At 47.0% G+C, this 21,628-nt stretch overlaps 1 protein-coding gene across 1 annotated transcript in view; it reads right to left on the bottom strand.

The window, feature by feature from the left end:
* ADCY3 (adenylate cyclase 3) overlaps positions 1-21,628 on the bottom strand; it is a 94,240-nt gene that overhangs the window by 62,157 nt on the left and 10,455 nt on the right. The window contains exon 3 of the mRNA XM_053383791.1: positions 5,971-6,120. Coding sequence (XP_053239766.1) covers positions 5,971-6,120 — 150 coding nt within the window. The remainder of the gene's footprint in view (positions 1-5,970; positions 6,121-21,628) is intronic.

The raw sequence follows: 21,628 nt of genomic DNA, 5'->3' as shown, positions 1-21,628 counted from the left end.
TGTCTGCACGGGTTGGCAGCTTCTCCCAAGGGAGGGGAAAAGGCTCCCCCCACACACACCTGAAACCCCAAACAGGAACCGCCGAACGATGGAAACACTCGAGTAAATGCGCTGAGGGATCAGTGTCAGTATAGCTTCCAATGCTCTCTATAATTTGGCCACAGGGAAACATGGACCGTTTTGGACTCGGGCGAAGACACTCTTCTCCAGGGAAAGCTGCTGCAATGGCTTTTATGGTGGGGCATTGACTGGGGAGGGTGTGGAAGGCAGTTCCCAGTGCGTTAGAAACTCAGATATTTAAGCTAGGCGCCAAATGGCTCCTTAAACCAGGGTTACAGCCGCCAAAACGGAACACCTAGTGGTATTTGTCAACGCGACTTTTGGGTTCCTGAAATTCGTTCTGATTGTGCAGATAAAACATAACAGGTACAATTCCACAGGAGGTGTTGCTAGTGTGTGAAAACGGTCAAGATCCGAGGATCCCCAGGCATGTACCTCCAGATGGTGGAGACAATCCTGGCATGTGGGCATCTTCACTTGGTCACAAGGGGCCAAAAGCCAGGGGCTAAATATGCCTGGAGAATTTCGAACACTGATTGCAGGCGGTTGGACTGGATGACCCAACTCCACAAATCTATTATTCATCCCAGGAAAACCAGCATCAGTTTTTCTACCTGCCATACAAATGTAGAGGATCCTTGTCAAGGTAACCCCGCCATTTTCCCTGAACGAGCAATATAACATGTATAGAGGCTTGTTTTCATCCTCCTCCTCTTCTTCAGGCTGCAGCTGTGTGATGGAGTATGTTTCTGAGCACAATTCAAAGTGTTGGTGCTGACCTTTAAAGCCCTAAGCGGCTTCGGTCCTGTATGCCTGAAGGAGCGTCTCCACCTCCATTGTTCTGCCCAGACACTGAGGTCCAAAGCCGAGGGCCTTCTGGCGGTTCCCTCACTGCGAGAAGCGAGGTTACAGGGAACCAGAGGGCCTTCTCGGTGGTGGCGCCTGCCGTGTGGAACACCCTCCCGTCATATGGCAAGGCAATAAACAACTATTTTACTTTTAAAAGACAACTGAAGGCGGCCCTGTTTAGGGAAGTTTTTAATGTCTGATGCTGTATTGTTTTTAATATTCAGTTGGAAGCCGCCCAGAGTGGCTGGGGAAACCCAGCCAGATGGGTGGGGTATAAATAAATTATTATTATTATTATTATTATTATTATTATTATTATTATTATTATTCAGCCAAAAAAGTGAATGCTATTCTAGGCTAAGGTTACCAGATTTTTTTCAATGAATCTGGGGACATTTTTCAACTTCAGTAGGAACGATAGGATTTTGTCAGGGGACTGATTTGTAAATCTGGGGACTGTCCCTGGGAAACGGGGACATCTGGTAACTTTATTCTAGGCTGCATCCACAGAAGTCTAGTGTCCAGCTCAAAGGATCCTGGGTGCCCGGACATCATCACTTGGTGGCCAATAAAGATAAAGGTAAAGGGACCCCTGACCATTAGGTCCAGTCGTGGCCGACTCTGGGGTTGCGGTGCTCATCTTTCTTTACTGGCCGAGGGAGCCGGGGTACAGCTTCCGGGTCATGTGGCCAGCATGACTAAGCCGCTTCTGTTGAACCAGAGCAGCACACAGAAACGCTGTTTACCTTCCCGCCGGAGTGGTACCTATTTATCTACTTGCACTTTGTGCTTTTGAACTGCTAGGTTGGCAGGAGCAGGGACCGAGCAACGGGAAGCTCACGCGGTCGTGGGGATTCGAACTGCCGACCTTCTGATCAGCAAGTCCTAGGCTCAGTGGTTTAACCCACAGCGCCACCCGCATCCTGGTGCAAAATGCGCCTGGCGAATTTCGAACATTAGCAGCTTCCCTCCTTTCCAGGCCTACAGCGGCAGGAGGAAGCTGTGCTAGGATGAACACGTCAAGGCCTTCGTAGAGACAGATAAGCACTGCAAATAAACTAAAAATTTGCAGAGGAGCCAAGTGGGAAGAACCTAAAGAGCCCTGATTGATCAGGCTGTCTAGACCAGCATATTGTTCTAACAAGGGGCAACCGGGTGCCTGTTGTGGGGAACCCACATGCAGAATCTGAACACAATTTCATTCTCCTCTCCGGTGGTTTCCACGATATATATCACTGCATTTTAGACACCGAGTCAAAAATGCTTAATTTGCCCAAGCTCTCCATGAATAATATCTCTCGGGTTCTTTTTATTGCCACTGTGGCTATGAAATGCGCTGTTTTATTGGCTATATTTTTTTCCGGTAATTATATTTTATGAGGTATCTTTGCTATCATTGTTTGTCTTCATTGCTGGAAGTTGCCTTGAAAATTCTCTGAGCTGAAAAGGCAGATTAGGAGTGTTTAGAGCAAACAAACTCAGTGCTAGCTGGGTTGAGGAAGATAGTGACAGGAAGGTTTCCGTTTATTTTTTCAGTGCTATTTGAACCTGACTTCACCATAGTGCTTTTAAAGCAGAGGGTTGTTTTCTCCCCAGGAATAATGAACAAACAAGGTCTGAGAAAGGAACATTTGCAAGGCTGTGATTTATCTAGAATCCAGAAGAAAGCGAGGCTTCCGTGCCCAAACAACAAGGACTCAGCCCACTGGGAACTTTTCCTCCATAAAGCCTTTTATAAGCAACAAACCATGTCCTGGTTTAGTAAGGTTTAGGAGAAAGTTACCCAAATATGGTTAAAAGATGGAACCTAAGTATAGAAGCACAAAATGTGTACATGTTTCCAGAGGGCAGAATAGTATAAACATGCACCAATGTGTTTTTTTTTTATAAAAAAAAAAACCCGTCCAAAATGTTCACTCAAAGTCCCAGTTCAAAGTGATGCATACGACTGGTTGTAACTCTCACAAAATGTTATTAAAACAAAGCTTTAAAAGTGGACTAATTATAGAGCACTTTCAAAGCTAAGCACTGCACAAGCTAATTTTCTGATCCTGTTCCTATATCCTACATACAGTAGTACCTTGGGTTAAGTACTTAATTCGTTCCGGAGATCCGTTCTTAACCTGAAACTGTTCCTAACCTGAAGCACCACTTTAGCTAATGGGGCCTCCTGCTGCTGCCGCGCCACCAGAGCACGATTTCTGTTCTCATCCTGAAGCAAAGTTCTTAACCTGAAGCTCTATTTCTGGGTTAGCGGAGTCTGTAACCTGAAGCGTATGTAACCTGAAGTGTATGTAACCCGAGGTACCACTGTATACTTCTACAGGTTCCTTCCAACTCTACAATTCTACAATTCTACGATACCCGTTCTGCATTTGTAAGAACTTGGTCATTTAGTGTGGCATCACCTGCACTGTGGTTTAACCCACAGCGCCATGTGACGGGGTGAGCTCCCGTTGCTCGGTCCCAGCTCCTGCCAACCTAGCAGTTTGAAAGCACTTCAAAGTGCAAGCAGATAAATAGGTACCGCTCTGGTGGGAAGGTGAACGGCGTTTCCGTGCGCTGCTCTGGTTCACCAGAAGCAGCTTAGTCATGCTGGCCACATGACCCGGAAGCTGTACGCCGGCTCCCTCGGCCAGTAAAACGAGATGAGCGCCGCAACCCCAGAGTCGGCCACGACTGGACCTAATGGTCAGGGGTCCCTTTCCCTTTCCCTTTACACCTGCACTGTGGAACTCCCTGCCTGTTGAGATCGACCTGGTGCCTTCCCTGTGCTCTTCTAAAAACATTCTTGTTTAGGCAAGCCTTTCCGGATTCTTAGAAAGCTGAAGTCATTTTATTCCATTTTAGCATTTTAACTTTTGTGCGTTTTAAAGTAGGGATGTAATTCTTTCTCGATTCCATCTTTTCGTAAACCGCTTTGAGGTTCTTCACAACCAAGCAGCGTATAAATTTTATGAAATAAACTTTAAAAAATCCTGGTATCCAATTAGCAGCCACATGTTAAGTACACTCGTACCTTCGATCCCGAACGCCTTGCGAGTCGAGCATTTTGGCTCGCAAAAGCTGCAACCCCGGAAGTGAGTGTTCCGGTTTGCAAACGTTCTTTGGAACCCGAACCTGCGACATGACTTCTGCGACTTCCGATTGGCTGCAGGAGGTTCCTGCAACCAATCGGAAGCCGTGCCTTGGTTTTAGAAGTCGAACGGACTTCTGGAATGGATTGCATTCGACTTCCGAGGTACCGCTGTACTTCCAAAGTTGAATTTGTTCAGGTCAGAGCTCTTTTAGAGCTGAAGGGTCAATCCAGCCCTATTGGTGTCTTATGCAAAACTGGTGCCATTTGCTGACTGTCCTGATGTATAAAAGGAAGAGGGACATGCACAAGAATGCAGAGCAGAGGTCAAGTTTCTGCTTAAAGGAATTTGTCAACATCTCAAAAACTTTCGTGTTCCTTTCCACTTCCATTGCCTTTTTCCCCTCTCTCTATCTTTTACCCTTCACAGGGAACCTATCTCTGCTTATCAGTCGTACAGCACAAGCCTTGGGCTGGTGATATGCTGCCTGTCTCTCTCACAGCAATGCATAAATATCTCTTCAAAGACCCAGCCGAGCACTCTCTGACGCCTGCAAAAGTTTATCTCCCCATGAACCCGCAGCTCAGGCTTGACATCAATAGTGCTTTGGTGACGCGGGTCTGGAAGGCGTTAGGAGGCGCCTTGGTGTGGGACAGACAGCAGGAGCTGTTGACAGGGGGCCGGCAGCTGTGAATTGGACGCAGCCACGTCTATAAAAAGAGTGGCAGGTCTATTCTTAGCCCCCTTCCCAAAGCACCCAGGAATGGTGTGTGAGCGCACCTTTCCCCTCTGCACATGACACAGTTGTTGCAAACAAACCTCCCTCAACCTGCTCCCTTGCAGATGTTCTGGACTGTCACAGCCTTCGATGCTTGAGATCCATTATGTAAGCCACTTTCAAGTTCTTTGCAGGAGGCGAACGTAAGAGCCCACTAAAAACCCGGCTGCTGGATCAGGCAATCTAGTCGAGCACCTAGGCACAGGTCAGTTCTGTGTCCAAGGCAGCTGTCTACCAGCTCCACCTGGTACGCAGGATGAGACCCTACCTGCCCGCAGACTGTCAGCGCCAGAGTAGTGCATGCTTTAGTTATCTCCAGCTTGGACTACTGCAATGCGCTCTACCTTTGAAGGTGACCCAGAAACTACAACTAATCCAGAATGCGGCAGCTAGACTGGTGACTGGGAGCTGCCTCCGAGACCACATAGCACCAGTCCTGAAAGACCCTCATTGACTCCCAGTACGTTTCCGAGCACAATTCAAAGTGTTGGTGCTGACTTTTAAATCCTAAACGGCCTCGGCCCAGTAGACACTGAGGTCCAGCTCCGAGGGCCTTCTGGCAGTTCCCTCCCTGTGAGAAGTGAGGTTACAGGGAACCAGGCAAAGGGCCTTCTTGGTAGTGGCACCCACCCTGTGGAACGCCCTCCCATGAGATGTCAAGGAAATAAACAACTACCTCTTGTTACATTTGCTTCAGGTTAAATCTTTTCAGGGTGCATCCCGGAAAGGGTTACTTCTGGGATTCACCGCTCGCGCATGCGTAGATGCTCAAAATTATGTCACACGCATGCGCAGAAGCGGCGAATCGCGACCCACGCAGACGCGGGTTGCGTTCTGCTCATGTTACCACTGTATCTGACTTTTAGAAGACATCTGAAGGCAGCCCTGTTTAGGGAAGTTTTTAATGTTTGATGTTTTATCGTGTTTTTAATCATTGGGAGCCGCCCAGAGTGCCTTAAGCTAGAACTGGGGGCAACTTCTGCTATGTGGGTGTCTCACCTCGGATCCAAAACTACTGAGCCATAGCCCATCCCTGGAGAGGAGCAGCAAAGGAAAGATGTCTATTGGACATAGGCTCACTAACCACTAGAAACCAAAGAACCACCAAGAGTAGACCTGACCACCCTGGGTATCCAGCTCAACTGCTCATGCAGATGTGACACAGGGAGATAATGTTGGTTACTGTCGGAGCAATTCATCTCTTACCTGCTGCTGGCTTTGCTCCTCAAGGTTGAGCTTGACCTCCAGAGACTGACGGGCTTCCAGGAAGGCTTTGCGGTGCTTGCGATCGGCCATGTAGTACGACATAATGCCCACGGAGATGGTACACAGGTAGATGGCAACGTTGGACAAGATCTTGAAGGGGAGAAACAGAGAGGTGGTAAGTCAATCTGCAGAAGATGGAGACCATTTCTTTGCTCCAGGAGAGGCAGGTATGGAAGACGAGAGCAACCAGGCTCCTGTCGCACCTATGCGTAAGAGGTCACCATTGGTCACTACTGCACTGCAGCCCTCCAGATGTTCTGGACCACAACTCCTTTCAGCCCCAGATGGGAGTTGGTAGTCTTCATATAAATTAATTCTCTTTTTTGATAACCAGATCCCTAAATATTTTACCTTATTTTTAATTTCTAAACCCGTCAGTTATTGGAGTTCTTTATTTTCATCTGCACTTAAATTTTTAGTTAATAATTTGGTTTTTTGGTAGTTTACCTTTAGTCCTGCCATTTTCCCATATGTCTTAATTCATTCTAATGCCACTAGAATGCTTTCTTTTGGGTCTTGGGTCTAACTTTATAGGATTTTTTCCCCAATTACAATTGCTTTTATTTTGTCTTCCTTTCTTAGATTTTGCAAAAGGATTTCCAGAACTAGTATAAATAATAAGGGCGATAAGGGACAGCCCTACCTTGTCCCCTTGGTGAAATAGAAAACTTTCAGTCAAATTTCCGTTTATTATTAACCTTTCTCTTTGCTGGTGATATATCTCTGCTATAGCCTCTCCCATTCTTCCTCTAATTACCATTGTTTCAATTTGTTTTTTCATAAAGTGCTGTCCTGTTCCTGCTGAGAAGGTGGAGAAACCGACCTATAAAACTGTTCTGCTACTGCGCAGAATCTGCTTACACCAGGGACCCCCAAACTCGGCCCTCCAGATGTTTTGGGACTACAACTCCCATCATCCCTAACAGGACGTGGTCAGAGATGATGGGAATTGTAGTCCCAGAACATCTGGAGGGCCGAGTTTGGGGGTGCCTGGCCTACACCAACAAGGGAAGCTTTGTGGATCACGGATAGAAGCTGGGGCACCTGCAAATCAAAGCTGCTGTTAAAGGCAGAGGAGCGAGAGCTGGCAAAAACATTGGCAACCCTCCCAGGCCCACCACTCCTGGTAAAGTATGCGTGGGTGTCCCGGCTGTTCCCAGAACACAAAGCACCGTATTTTTCGCGCTATAAGACGCACCAGACCACAAGACACACCTAGTTTTTGAAGGAGGAAAACAAGAAAAAAAAATATTCTGAATCTCAGAAGCCAGAACAGCAAGAGGGATCGCTGCGCAGTGAAAGCAGCAATCCCTCTTGCTGTTCTGGCTTCTGGGATAGCTGCGCAGCCTGCATTCGCTCCGTAAGATGCACACACATTTCCCCTTACAGTGGTGCCCCGCAAGACGAATGCCTCGCAAGACGGAAAACCCGCTAGACGAAAGGGTTTTCCGTTTTTGAGCTGCTTCGCAAGACGATTTTCCCTATGGGCTTGCTTCGCAAGACGAAAACGTCTTGCAAGTCTTGCGATTTTTTTTCGCTCCCCCCCCCTTTTCTAAGCCGCTAAGCCGCTAATAGCCTTTTAGCCACTAAGCCGCTAAACCGCTAATAGCGCTAATCCGCTAAGCCGCTAATAGGGTTGCTTCGCAAGACGAAAAAACCGCTAGACGAAGAGACTTGCGGAACGGATTAATTTCGTCTTGCGAGGCACCACTGTACTTTTTAGGAGGGAAAAAGTGAGTCTTATAGAGCAAAAAATACGGTATTTCCACCCCCGGTCTTGCCCTTTCAGATGCCTCTCACATGACCTTGCTAATTACAACTGGTTAAGGTGTTTTGGAAAAGAAAAAAGAAAAAACCTGCCAGGTCTCTAAGCATCTGTGTGTTGAGGGGCCTGAAGAAGGTACCTAGGGAGAGCAATTTCTTAAACGGAGCTTTGCTTCTGACAGCCTTTGCAGCAAACAGTTTCTTGCCTTCCATAGAGAAGCCAGATCGCGCCTGGGCTCAGATGCTGCGGCGATGCCTAATTTTAAAATATTTGAACATAGATGCTGGGCTGGAGGGGACACTGGTCTGACTTGGTGTGAAACAGTTGTGCATGTCCCCGACGTTGGAATACAGTGCTACCTCAGGTTACAGATGCTTCAGGTTACATACGCTTCAGGTTACAGACTCCGCTAACCCAGAAATATTACCTCGGGTTAAGAACTTTGCTTCAGGATAAGAACAGAAATTGCGTGGCGGGAGCAGAAGGCCCCATTAGCTAAAGTGGTGCTTGAGGTTTAGAACAGTTTCAGGTTAAGAACGGACCTCCAGAACCAATTAAGTTCTTAACCAGAGGTGCCACTGTATAGGAATCTGCCTTACACCGCATCGGTCCATGTGAAGGTAGCTGAAATCACCCACCACTCTTTTGCCTCCCCTTTCAGATGCTTCCTGGACTTCACTCATCAGCTCAAGGTCTCCTTGAGAGTTTTGATCGGGGGGACAAGAGTCCATCCGCAGCACCAACTTCCTTTTGGAGCCAGGTATTGCCACCCACAGAAGTTCTGTGGAGGGGTCCATCCCTTTGGAGCAGGGGTCGGCAATGTGCGGTCCATGGGCCGGATGCGGCCCACGAAGACCGTTTTACCAGCCCACGAGCCGCCCCCAAACCAAGCTGCCCGCTCGGCAAGTCCCCACGTGCTGTGCTAATCCAGCACAGCGTGTGGGGACTCACTGAGCATGCCAGAAATCACGTCTGCGCACGTGCAGATATCAGAAATAGCTTCTGCGCATGCCCAGACGCCGACAATTGCTTCTGCGCAGGCATGAATATCCGGCATCGCACTGCGCCGGTCCAGCCCACGAACAATCTCCGCGGGATTGATCCAGCCCATGGCTGGTAAGCCTTGTTGACCCCTGCTTTGGAGATTTCTAGCTAGCAGTGTGCCCTCTCTGGTGGTGTGCAGTGTGACATCACCTGCAGAGCATCCTTCTCTGTCCTTCCAGTAGCGTTTATATTTTATTATTATACATGTCTTGGTCATTTATGAAAAAGAACTTAGAAATAATGGGCATAGGTACAAATTTTCTAAGGAGTATAGAGGCAACTTACAAAGAAAAAAATGCGGAATTTATAATAAACAGTGGATTACCAGAGCGCTTCCAAATCACAAAGGGTACAAGACAGGGCTGCCCTTTGTCACCTCTGTTATTTATATCAATATTGGAAGTACTACTTAAAAATATAAGTGAGACAGAAAGAATTACAGGGATAAAGTGCGGTGAAAAAGAATATAAGGTTAAAGCCTTCACCGACGATATAGTCTTGACAGTACAGGAACCTATAACTTCAACAGCAGAAGCATTAAAAGTAATTGAAGAATTTGGAATGTTGGCAGGATTGAAAATTAATAAGGGTTAAACAAAAATGATGGTGAAAAACATGAGCGTGGAACAAACAGATCAGCTGCAAAGTAAAACGGAAATAACAGTGGTAAAGAAAATAAAATATTTGGGGGTCTGGCTCTCCCTGAAAAACACAAACCTATTAAAGGACAATTATAAAACAACATAGGGACGCGGGTGGCGCTGTGGGTAAAAGCCTCAGCGCCTAGGGCTTGCCGATCGAAAGGTCGGCGGTTCGAATCCCCGCGGCGGGGTGCGCTCCCGTTGCTCGGTCCCAGCGCCTGCCAACCTAGCAGTTCGAAAGCACCCCCAGGTGCAAGTAGATAAATAGGGACCGCTTTCTAGCGGGAAGGTAAACGGCGTTTCCGTGTGCGGCTCTGGCTCGCCAGAGCAGCGATGTCACGTGACCCGGAAGTGTCTCCGGACAGCGCTGGCCCCCGGCCTCTTGAGTGAGATGGGCGCACAACCCCAGAGTCTGTCAAGACTGGCCCGTACGGGCAGGGGTACCTTTACCTTTACCTTATAAAACAACATGGAAAGAAACAAGGACAAATCTGGAAATATGGGACAGATTGAAACTGTCCTTCTGGGGAAGGATAGCAGCTGTTATTATTTATAAAATTTGTATACCACCCTTCATCTGAATATCTCAGGGTGGTTCACAGGATAAAAATACAAGATAAAAACACAAAATGCGTAACAAAAACAAAACAAAAACAAAGCAAAACTCTAACCCCTTTTCCCCCACCTCCTCCCACAGACACATTTAAAGGAGCACATAGTGCTAGTTTGGATACAAACCCATGTCTCCTCAGAAATAAATATTATTGCATTCAGTGCAACCTATTTCCAGGTGAGTGAGTTTAGGGGTGCAGGTTTAACTACCTGCCTTGGAAATACTTCCGGGTTGCTGAAGAGTGCAACTCGAACGCGCTCAACCCGAAGCACATTCAACCCGAGGTATGACTGTAATAATAATAATAATTATTTATTATTTATACCCTGCCCATCTGGCTGGGTTTCCCCAGCCACTCTGGGCAGCTTCCAACAAAATATTAAAATACAGTGGTCTGTTAAACATTAAAAGCTTCCCTAAACAGGGCTGCCTTCAGATGTCTTCTAAAAGTCTGGTAGTTGTTCTTCTCTTTGACATCTGGTGGGAGGGCGTTTCACAGGGCGGGCGCCACTACCGAGAAGGCCCTCTGCCTGGTTCCCTGTAATCTCACTTCTCGCAGTGAGGGAAACACCAGAAGGCCCTCGGGGCTGGACCTCAGTGTCCGAGCAGAATGATGGGGGTGGAGACGCTCCTTCAGATATACTGGACCGAGGCCGTTTAGGGCTTGAAAGGTCAGCACCAACACTTTGAATTGTGCTCGGAAACGTACTGGGAGCCAATGTAGGTCTTTCAAGACCGGTGTTATGTGGTCTGAGTGGCCGCTCCCAGTCACCAGTCTAGCTGCCACATTCTGGATTAATTGCAGTTTCCGGGTCACCTTCAGATGTAGCCCCACATAGAGCGCATTGCAGTAGTACAAGTGAGAGATAACCAGAGCATGCACCACTCTGGCGAGACAATCCGCGGGCAGGTAGGGTCTCAGCCTGCGTACCAGATGGAGCTGGTAGACAGCTGCCCTGGACACAGAATTGACCTGCACCTCCATGGACAGCTGTGAGTCCAGAATGACTTTTAAGAACCAATGATCTGGGTTCATCAAGTGGGGCCTGTCTCTTTCGTACAGGCCCAGTTTGTCCCAAAATGTTCTCCTGGGCGCCTAGCAAATCCAAACCCCTCCTTGGCATGCTATTCATGCATTAACAGTGCAAAGCTGCCCCTATGCCTAGAATCCATAGCGTTTCAGAGAAAGCTATGCAGAAAGGTCCTAGCTTTCAACATCCTCCCTAGCAGCCTAAACTTTCCTTCCATCGTCCCACAACATTTCCCTATGTCCTTGGTGCTGGCATGTACCATGGTCACTGGTTTCATCCCAGCACTATCTACAGACTATTTAGATGATAAGACACACCGCAGGCATGCAAATAACTCTGCAGTCTGCACACCCACCCACCCCCCCTCCCGGGCAAGCAATCTATGTTCCTTATGATCATATCGCCAGCTGATGTTTTATTATGTTTTTATTATTGTGCTGTCAATGACAAACCTAGACAGCATCTTAAAAAGTAGAGACATCACCTTGCCAACCAAGGTCTGTATAGTTAAAGCTATGGTTTTCCCAGTAGTGATGTATGGAAGTGAGAGCTGGACCATAAAGAAGGCTGATCACCTAAGAATGGATGCTTTAGAATTATGGTGCTGGAGGAGACTCCTAACAGTCCCATGGACTGCAAGAAGATCAAACGCATCCATTCTGAATGAAACCAGCCCTGAGTGCTCACTGAAAGGACAGATCCTGAAGCTGAGGCTCCAATACTTTGGCCACCTCATGAGAAGAGAAGACTCCCTGGAAAAGACCCTGATGTTGGGAAAGATGGAGGGCACAAGGAGAAGAGGACGACAGAGGACGAGATGGTTGGACAGTGTTCTCGAAGTTACCAGCATGAGTGCCTGGCGTGCTCTGGTCCATGGGGTCACAAAGAGTCGGACACGACTAAATGACTAAATAACAATTATTATTATGCTGCAAGCCACACAGAGTGTTGGGGAAACCCAGTCGGATGGGCAGGATATAAATGATTTATTTTCTTCTTCTTCTTTATTATTATTATTATTATTATTATTATTATTATTATTATATCAGCATCCCTCCTCCACCATTCCTCACAAACATGCATCCATCACCTTCAATGTTGCCAAGCGCTCCTCTGCAGAGAGCAAAAGCCCACTAAGAACTGTGGTTTTACTTTTTGGAGTTTGTAATGGAACATTCGCTTTCAAAATAACAGTGCTCATTTTAAGTAACTGGAAAAATCTATCTACCTTATTTTATTTCATCCTCTTTTATTCCACAGTAAACATTTGGATAATGCATGTTTTCTACTTTGTCTCCTTTAACTCTCTGTGCTGATCCGTCAACCATAATAATGAAGATTTGATTCGATTCCTCTCTTACATGCCTTTTCTTCGAATTAAAATCCCCCAAATGCTGCAACCCTTTCTGCAACTTCTGGGGAAGTCGCTCCTCCTCTTGTTGACTCCTGGTTTCCCCTTTCTGAACCTTTTCCAGATAAACAATATCCTTTTTGACCCAGCCTGGGTGCTCTTTAGATATTTCGGACTACAGTTCCCATGAGCTCCATCTCTCTCCCTCTCTTGTGCAGACCCACATACTTTAACTCAGGCTGCCAAAAGTTTTGTTTATCCAGTTAGACAAACTTTCGTTTTATTTTTTAAAAAGCTATTTTATGAGTTTTGCATTAAGTACGTCTTCCATGGGGTTGCTGGGAGACAGTAAACACAACATCTCGTTTATCTTTCAAATATCACTGCATTTGAATCGCTGGTTGCCGTTTCTTAAAAATAAAATAAAAACCCACGATTCTCAGGCCACACTATTTAACTTCCTACTTCCTCCAAAAAGAGTAACAAGGACCAGCAAGGAAGCTAGAATCAGAGGCAGCGTAAGCTTCAGAGCAAGTAAAAGGTGACACGGTAGAAACTTATAAAACCATGCATGGCATGTAGAAAAATATTTCTCCCTCTTTCGCAACACTGGAACTCGTGGGCAGCCAATGGAAGAAGGCAGGAAGATTCAGGACAGATGGGGGAAAAGGACTGCTTTACGCAATGCGTTGTTAAACTACGGAACTCCCTGCCACAGGAGGCAGTTGGCGGTCACCAAGTGGGATGGCTTTAAAAGAGGATTAAACAAATTCATGGAAGGGAGCGCTGTCGGTGGCTACTAGCTACCTGTTGCAAGCTTTTAATATTTGATGCATTACTGTATTTTAATATTTTGTTGGAAGCCGCCCAGAGTGGCTGGGGAAGCCCAGCCAGATAGGTGGGGTATAAATATTATTATTATTATTATTATTATTATTATTATTATTATTATTATTATTCCACGGTGCAGGATACTCAGCTATTGCTCTGGCACACAAGCAGGCAGATTCCTCTGTTTATTTAGATTTACTGTTGTTGTTGTTGTTTAGTCGTTTAGTCATGTCCGACTCTTCGTGGCCCCCTGGACCAGAGCATGCCAGGCACTCCTGTCTTCCACTGCCTCCCGCAGTTTGGTCAAACTCATGATGGTAGCTTCGAGAACACTGTCCCACCATCTCGTCCTCTGCCGTCCCCTTCTCCTTGTGCCCTCCATCTTTCCCAACGTCTGGGTCTTTTCCAGGGAGTCTTCTCTTCTCATGAGGTGGCCAAAGTATTGGAGCCTCAGCTTCAGGATCTGTCCTTCCAGTGAGCACTCAGGGCTGATTTCCTTCAGAATGGATAGGTTTGATCTTCTTGCAGTCCATGGGACTCTCCAGAGTCTCCTCCAGCACCAGAATTCAAAAGCATCAATTCTTCTGCGATCAGCTTTCGTTATGGTCCAGCTCTCACTTCCATACTTCACTACTGGGAAGACCATAGCTTTTACTATACGGACCTTTGTTGGCAAGCTGATGTCTCTACTTTTTAAGATGCTGTCATAATTTACTGTTACTGCCTTTTATTATTTCTATCTTGCTCTTATATCCTACAGTAAGTACCCAGGGCAGATTACAAGAATTATGTTCCTAGCAACTGATATTCGGAGATACACTGTCTCTGAACATGGAGGCTCTCCGTAAGGTCCCCATTACTAATACCAACTTGTATATATTTCTTTTAATCCTCCCCACAACTCCCTCCCCACACTCTCCGTGTATCTGTCTTTTTTCCCCCTTTTCCTCCTCCTTGATTGCAAATCAGCAGGCAAAGTTTCTCGTCAATATTTACCTGGTGCAAAGCGCGGAGGGGCTCAAGAAACAACGGTGAATACAACTGAACCACTGTCGAACAGCGGGCGTGCAAATTGAGCCAGCGTGGTTATAGAGGTGAGAGTGTCAGGCTAGGACCCAGGAGACCAGGGTTCGAATCTCCCACTCAGCCGCCGCCGAAGCTCACAGGGTGGGCCTTGGGCCGCTCACCGCATCTGAACCTGACCTACCTCGTAGGGTTGTCCTGGGAATTAAATGAGGAGGGACAGAACCATGCGCTCCACCTGTGGGTGGGGGGAAGTGGGATATGAATGCAATAAACCAAGGGTCAGCAAACTTACCGCGCCTTGGGCCGGTGTCTCCAGCGGCGGGCCAGAGGGCAGGGGAGTGCATGCCCGTACGCGTGCGCACACGCTATTTCCAGCACACTTCCTGGTCGGAGGAGCGTCGGAAATAGCTTGTGCGCATGTGCCCAGGCCTCCTCCGACCCAGATGTGCACCGGAAATAACGCTTGCACATGCACAACCAACACTTGCACATGCGCACAAGCCATTTCCGGTGCTCCTTCGACCCAGAAGTGGGCAGCCGTGCAGCGTAGCACCGGTAAGAGCGGGGTGTCACCACGGGCCGGATAAATGAGTCCCTCGGGCCTTTTCCGGCCCACGGACCTAAGTTTGAGGACCCCTGCGATAAACAATCTAAATTCAATGCAATGGAACAACACACAAGAGTGGAAACAAGGACGAGAATTAAAGCTGCACCTGCTGTCAAAGAATCGTAGAATTGTAGAATTGGAAGGGACCCCAACGGTCATCTAGTCCAACCCCGCCCTGCAATGCAGAAATCTCAGCTAAAGCATCCCTGACAGGTGACCACCCAACCTCTGCTTAGAAACCTCCAAGGAAGGATCCGTTCCACTGTCAAACAGCTCTTACTGCCACAAAGCCTTTCCAGCGAAGGAAAAGGGGGCAGGTTTACAGCAGGGAAGCTAAACAGTAGAATATCTGGCAGGGTTGGGGGAGAGGAGGATAATAAACCGAAATTGAATTGAAATTGAAATACTTTGTTGTCACTTGTACAACTTGTATACAGTGAGATTACACCAGCACCCCCCACTCAGCTCTCTTAGTCTTAATTCCCCTCGTTTACTGACGCACACCCACCAAACCCCAAAGTCAGTTGCCCTGTTGTTATCTTTTCATTCAGCAGCCTAACAGCCCAGGATAGAAGCTGCTCTTTACCCTGTTGGTGCGACTAATCATGCTTCTATATTTTCTGCCCGAGGGCAGGAGATCAAGAAAGTGCCGGCCAGGGTGTGAATCATCCCTGAGAATTTTCCTCACTCTCCCGAGGCAACCTTCTTCCGCTATTTCATCCAGCGGATTCACAGGACAGCCCATAATATCTTGTGCTGTATTCACTACCCTCTGTAGGCACTACCTATCAGATGATGTCAAACCAGCGTACCACACTGTGATGCAGTATGAAAGGACACTTTCTATTGTGGACCGGTAGAAGGAGATCATCAAATGTTGATTGACATCGTTCTTCTGCAAGACTCTGAGGAGATGAAGTCTCTGTTGGGCTTTCTTAACCACCTGGATTGTATTGATTTTCCAAGTAAGGTCTTCACTGAGATAAACTAGGAATTTAAAGGGAGAGACTCTCTCCACACAGCCCTCCCCGATGTACAGCGGGGCTAGTTCTCCTCTCTTCCTCCGAAAGTGGCTTATGTGTGTGGTACGGAAGCTGTACTACCCAGGACAGGATGGGGTTGTGCAGAGTTGTTAAGGCAGCAGAGAGCATTGTTGGCTGCCCACTCTCCACCTTAGAGCAGATTTATGCCACAAGGTGCCACAGGAAGGCACTGGACATAGTAAAAGATCCATCGCATCCTGGTCACTGTCTCTTCGAGCTCCTGCCGTCGGGACGGAGGTACAGGACGATGAAGACAAGAACGAGCCGTCTTAAGAACAGCTTCTTTTCCAGAGCGATCTTGGCCCTGAATGGGAAGCCTGGACTTTGAAAGTCATCTAATCTTCCTTGCTGTACTATACTGTATTGTTTTAATTAGTGTTTTTATGGAGCAGTCAAGTAATTTCGTTGTCCCTGAGAGGGGGCAATGACAATAAAGTTGTTGTTGTTGTTGTTGTTGTTGTTGTTGTTGTTGTTGTTGTTGGTCCAACACCATCTCATTTTTCTTGCTGATATTAAGGTGCAAGTTGTTCCCTAGGCACCATGTAGATATTTTTTGGACCTCCCCTCTATACCTGTTATTAAACCCATTATGGTGGTGTCATCTGCAAACTTAATAATTGCAGTAGGCGGGTCAGATGATACACAATCGTACGTTTACAACGAATTCAGGTAGGGACTTAGCACACATCCCTGTGGTGTGCCAGTACTGATTTTTAAGGAATTAGATGTTACAAGTCCAGTCCTCACTGTTTGCGTCCGATCTATCAGAAAGTCTTTAATCCAGTCACAGATGGTAGGAGAAAGGTTCGTGTTCATATAGAATCATAATAAATGCATCAGAAAAGAGGGATATCCCCTTCCGCAGGTTCTGAAGGGGGGGTGAGGAGGGGGAGCCACCACCCCAACAAATGTGCACCAGGGACTTGCTATTTTTAGCTCCTCGGGGTTGTCATGACAACCAACCTGCTTTTGGAGCACTGAGGAAGCATCCGAGGATCGATGACTGCAAAAGAACGGCACCCGTTCTCTCTGGGGTGGAGATCACCGTTTTCCTGGGAAGTCCATAAACCATGAAAGGAGAATGACCCAGAAGGAAAGCTGTGAGCGGCCTGGCCCAAGATCTGCAGCGGTGGTTTCTCCCTCGGCCATTTGTATTCTCCGGGTTTAGACAAAGAGAGAAAGCAAATGTAGGAAGAGGCTGCTGGATGAGGCCACGAGCGCATCTCGTCCAGCATCTTGTTCCCACATTGGCCAACCAATGGGAAACCCTCGAGCAGGATTCGAACACAAGAGCCTCTCGCGGCAGTGAGTTCCGTAGTTTAACAGCACACAAAGACGCTCTGCCTCCGTTGAGAGTATAAAATAAAAACGAAAATTGATAGCTTTTCAAGTTGTGTGTCTTCGTTTCTCAATTTGATCCTTTTGCATTATGACATTTTATGCATTGTGACTTGCAGTTATTTTTATCGATCGTAGTTATCATTCGTTGCAAATGTTAAGAGTGAATTTCCGTTTAATTGTTTGCTGATGTTCTGAGAGTTGATTTTGTTCTGTACTATTATATTCTAATAGATTATTGAATATTACTTTATTTGATATGAGTCGTTCCATTTTAAAGCCATGTTTCATTACAATTTTTTTGCATTGGGTTAGATTATTATAAGGTGTGTGCTCTTGGTTGCATATTTTGTTGCTTTCAACCGCCTTAGGCATAGCATAGCAATACAACTTAAAAGTAAAGCGAAATAAAATACTTCCTATTTGCAGTTTCTGGAAACCGCAGGAGGGGAGACAGTCGTCTGGCGCTTGGGTTTTGCTTGTGAGCTTCCTACAGGCATGTGGGACAGCAAACCCAAACCCAGTCCCCAGTACCTATCCTTATGTAGCCAAAACCACCCAGGCAAACGAGGGCAGTACTAGCAGGAGCTTTGGGTTTGAAGAAGTAATTTTGAAAGGGGGTATCTAAAGGTAAAGGGACACGGGTGGCGCTGTGGTCTAAACCACAGAGCCTAGGGCTTGCCGATCAGAAGGTCAGCGGTTCGAATCCCCGCAGCAGGGTGAGCTCCCATTGCTCGGTCCCAGCTCCTGCCAACCAAGCAGTTCAAAAGCACGCCAGTGCAAGTAGATAAATAGGTACCACTCCGGCAGGAAGGTAACCAGTGTTACCAGACTTTTAGAAGACATCTGAAGGCAGCCCTGTTTAGGGAAGCTTTTAATGTTTAATAGACTACTGTATTTTAATATTCTGCTGAAAGCCGCCCAGAGTCGCTGGGGAAACCCAGCCAGATGGGCGGGGTATAAATAAATTATTATTATTATTATTATTATTATTATTATTATTATTATTATTATTATTATTATTCCATGCACTGCTCTGGTTTCGCCAGAACCGGCTTAGTCATGCTGGCCACATGACCCAGAAAAACTGTCTGTGGACAAACGCCGGCTCCCTCGGCCAGTAAAGCGAGATGAGCGCCGCAACCCCAGTGTCGTTCGCGACTGGACCTAATGGTCAGGGGTCCCTTTACCTTTTTTTTAATCTAAAGGGAAGAAACCCCAAAACAGCCCAGTGTGGACTAAGCAGAACACTGACGGCAGATATAGCTCGATTGGTAGAGCACCAGACTTTTAATATCATGGTCAGGAGTTTGAGCCCCACATTGGGCAAAAGATTCCTGCATGGCAGGGGGTTGGACTAGATGACCCTCGTGGTCCCTTCCCATTCTAGGATTGTACGATCCACACACAACAGTATTCTGTTGCATGTCTCTGCTTGTTCTTTCTGCATTTCTCCACTCAGAAAAGGCTGTGGATTGTCCTTGCGATCTGCAAGCGCAAAGCTCTCAGGTTCAACAGCAGCTGATCACGCTCACAAACCACCTCCTTCCCTCCCCACTGCTGATTCTTTGCATGTACCCCCCCCCCTTTGAGCAAGGTGCATGTCCAAAAACGGGCTTAACCGCAGCGGGAAAGACTCTGGAGCTGAAAGTCCAAGGCCTGCCATCTCCCCGACCAAGTGTGTGTTATTCTGCTGCAGGCTCGTGGCTCAGGAGGTGGCTGCTCCCCGCGGAGACGGACACCCGGGGCTTTACTTGCCTGCGTTAAACACAAGCAATTAGCTCTAAAGAGGGCAAGGGAGGCAGAGAGGCTGAAAACACGCAAACAAACTCCCAACGTCGCCCCACTGGGGCGGCCGGCCTCCGAGTGTGTGTGTGTTTGTGTGCAGTTATTGTGACAGAAAATTTGTGTACACACAACTCGCTCCTATAAATAGCACAGGACCAGCCTAGCGAGGCAAGCTCTGACTCTGAGGAGCTCCGGGTCTGAAAGCAGGAACGGCAGCAGTTCCACGCTGAGTTGCACCCTGGGGTTTTTCGTAAAAAGCAGTTTGTTTAGACACTTAAGAGGCGCCCGTTGTATCGGGCCATTGGCCCCTCTACTCCAGCATCCTGCGGCATCCTACTGTGGGAAACTGTGAAGGTAGGACCAGAGTGCAAGAGAGCTTTCCCCTCCTACAGTTTCCAGCAATAGGAATAGAATAGAATAGAATTTTATTATTACGGTCACAGACACTCACCTACAGGTGGTACCTAACACCAAGAAAACTAGCGCTAATACGCCCAGGAACCTCACCAAAATGCTGGAGAGGGTGCACCTCCACAGGCACATACCTCCATATGTGGTGGGAGTGCCCCAAAATCCAACTATTCTGGACAACAGCCACACAAGAAATATGTAAAATAACTAAGCAATATTAGACATCACCCCAGAATTGGCCCTACTAAACATCTTCCAATGCCCATTTACACCACAAAGAACTCATAACCCACCTACTTTCAGCAGCCAGAAACACCATAACCAGACACTGGAGAGACCTGTCAGAAGTAAGCATGGACCAATGGTACCAAATAGTATGGGAAACAGCCCTACTAGAAAAATTAACCAATAACCTGAAACAGAAGAAGACGCCTTTACCCCGGTATGGCTCCCCTTTATCACATACACAGCCCAACAGGACAATGACAATAATCCACCAACAGCATACAAATCAATATGGCTAGCCTGATCCAAAACACTCACCCACCCTACTCACACATGAAAACAAAGACCACCACAGCCAACCACACAAACAACCACACCCTAGGCCAACCCCAACCTCTCTCACCACCAAAGGAACACAAGTGAACAGCACAAGCAACGCTGACACCAAACCCTACATACATTAAGCATAACAGAAACATCGCCACCTGACCCCACCCCCACCCATCTTCCCCCCTCCACCCCCTTCCCCCCCACTAATGTCTCAACAAATGAAACGGATTTGTAAAAATGTTACATGGAAAAAATACGAGAGACATTACACTTACTTCTGTAAAACAAGAAAATCTTTAATAAAAAAAAATTTAAATTAAATTAAAAATTACGGTCACAGACCAGTTCCGGGTCACTTACAACATCAGGAAAATCATAAAACACAACAGGAATACATTGAATTGCAATTGGGTATAACAGAGACAATTCAGATATAGCGGCAGTTAAAATAAATAAATCTTGATCACCAAAATATAACCTAAAATTGTCATTTAAAACCTTAATCATTTTGGTAGCACAGCTTGTTCCCTAAGTTTTATGGCAGTCGCACAGAATTTGGCCACCCTGAGCGTGATCTCTAGATCCTTGTCCTCTACCAGGAGTTTTAGACATTGAAGTTCGGACCCATTCGGAGATTTTTGTATAACAGGAGTGATAAATACCGAGCGTATATCCCCGTAGAAACGGCAGGGTAACAAGACATGAGAGACAGTTTCTACCTCCGCCAAGCCTCAGGGGCAGACTCGTTCCACGTACGGTTTACCCTCGAATCTGCCCTGCAGTAAGGCAGACGGCAGCACGTTGAACCTAGCGAGGGTAAATGACCTTCCCAGCAACAGGTATTCCGCTGCCTCCATTCTGCGGATGCTGAGCTTTGCATCCTGGCTAGTCGACATCGAGAGCTCTTTCCGCCTCTGTGAATTTGTCTCGCCCTCTTTTAAAGTAGGTGGCAGGGAAACTGTGGCAGGGAGTTCCACAGTTCCACAGTCCTTTCTTTTACCTGTCCCAAATCTCCCAAGGTTCAGCTTCGTTGGATGAATCCTGGTGCTCTGAGAGAGGGAGAAAAAGCTTTTCTCTATCCACAGTCAGTTAAAGGAAGTGGGCTCTGTTTCACCAGGAGATTAGAAGACCGAAGAGGGGCCTTTTCAAAGGACTTTTCAAAGACTTAGGGCTCATCCACACACACATCCTCCATTTGCCCTACTGCTTTCACCCGGGGAAACTCAAAGTTCAGCGCTGAATTGGAACAAATGAGAATCGGGTTTTCTTTGGATTGCCAATGAAACTGAAAGTTGAAAGGTTCAGGGTGGATAAAACACAAGAGTGGGACATTTCTGCAGTGGTACCCATTGCTGAATGCTCTCCCCAAGGAGGTTCAGCTGGTGCCTTCATCATCTTCATCATCATCATCATTACTATTACTACAAAGCACAAACAATTGTCTCTCTTCCCTTCTTATTAACCTATTGCATTTCTATCCCGCTACTTTTTTCTAACAGGCTCAAGGTTGCTAACGAGATTCTCCCCCCTCCCTCATTTAATACCCCCCCCAAA

This window comes from Podarcis raffonei, chromosome 3 (genome assembly GCF_027172205.1).
Source record: "Podarcis raffonei isolate rPodRaf1 chromosome 3, rPodRaf1.pri, whole genome shotgun sequence".
Classification (NCBI taxonomy): domain Eukaryota; kingdom Metazoa; phylum Chordata; class Lepidosauria; order Squamata; family Lacertidae; genus Podarcis; species Podarcis raffonei.
The sequence above is the reverse complement of the archived record's forward strand: the minus strand, read 5'-3'. Positions and strand labels throughout refer to the sequence as shown.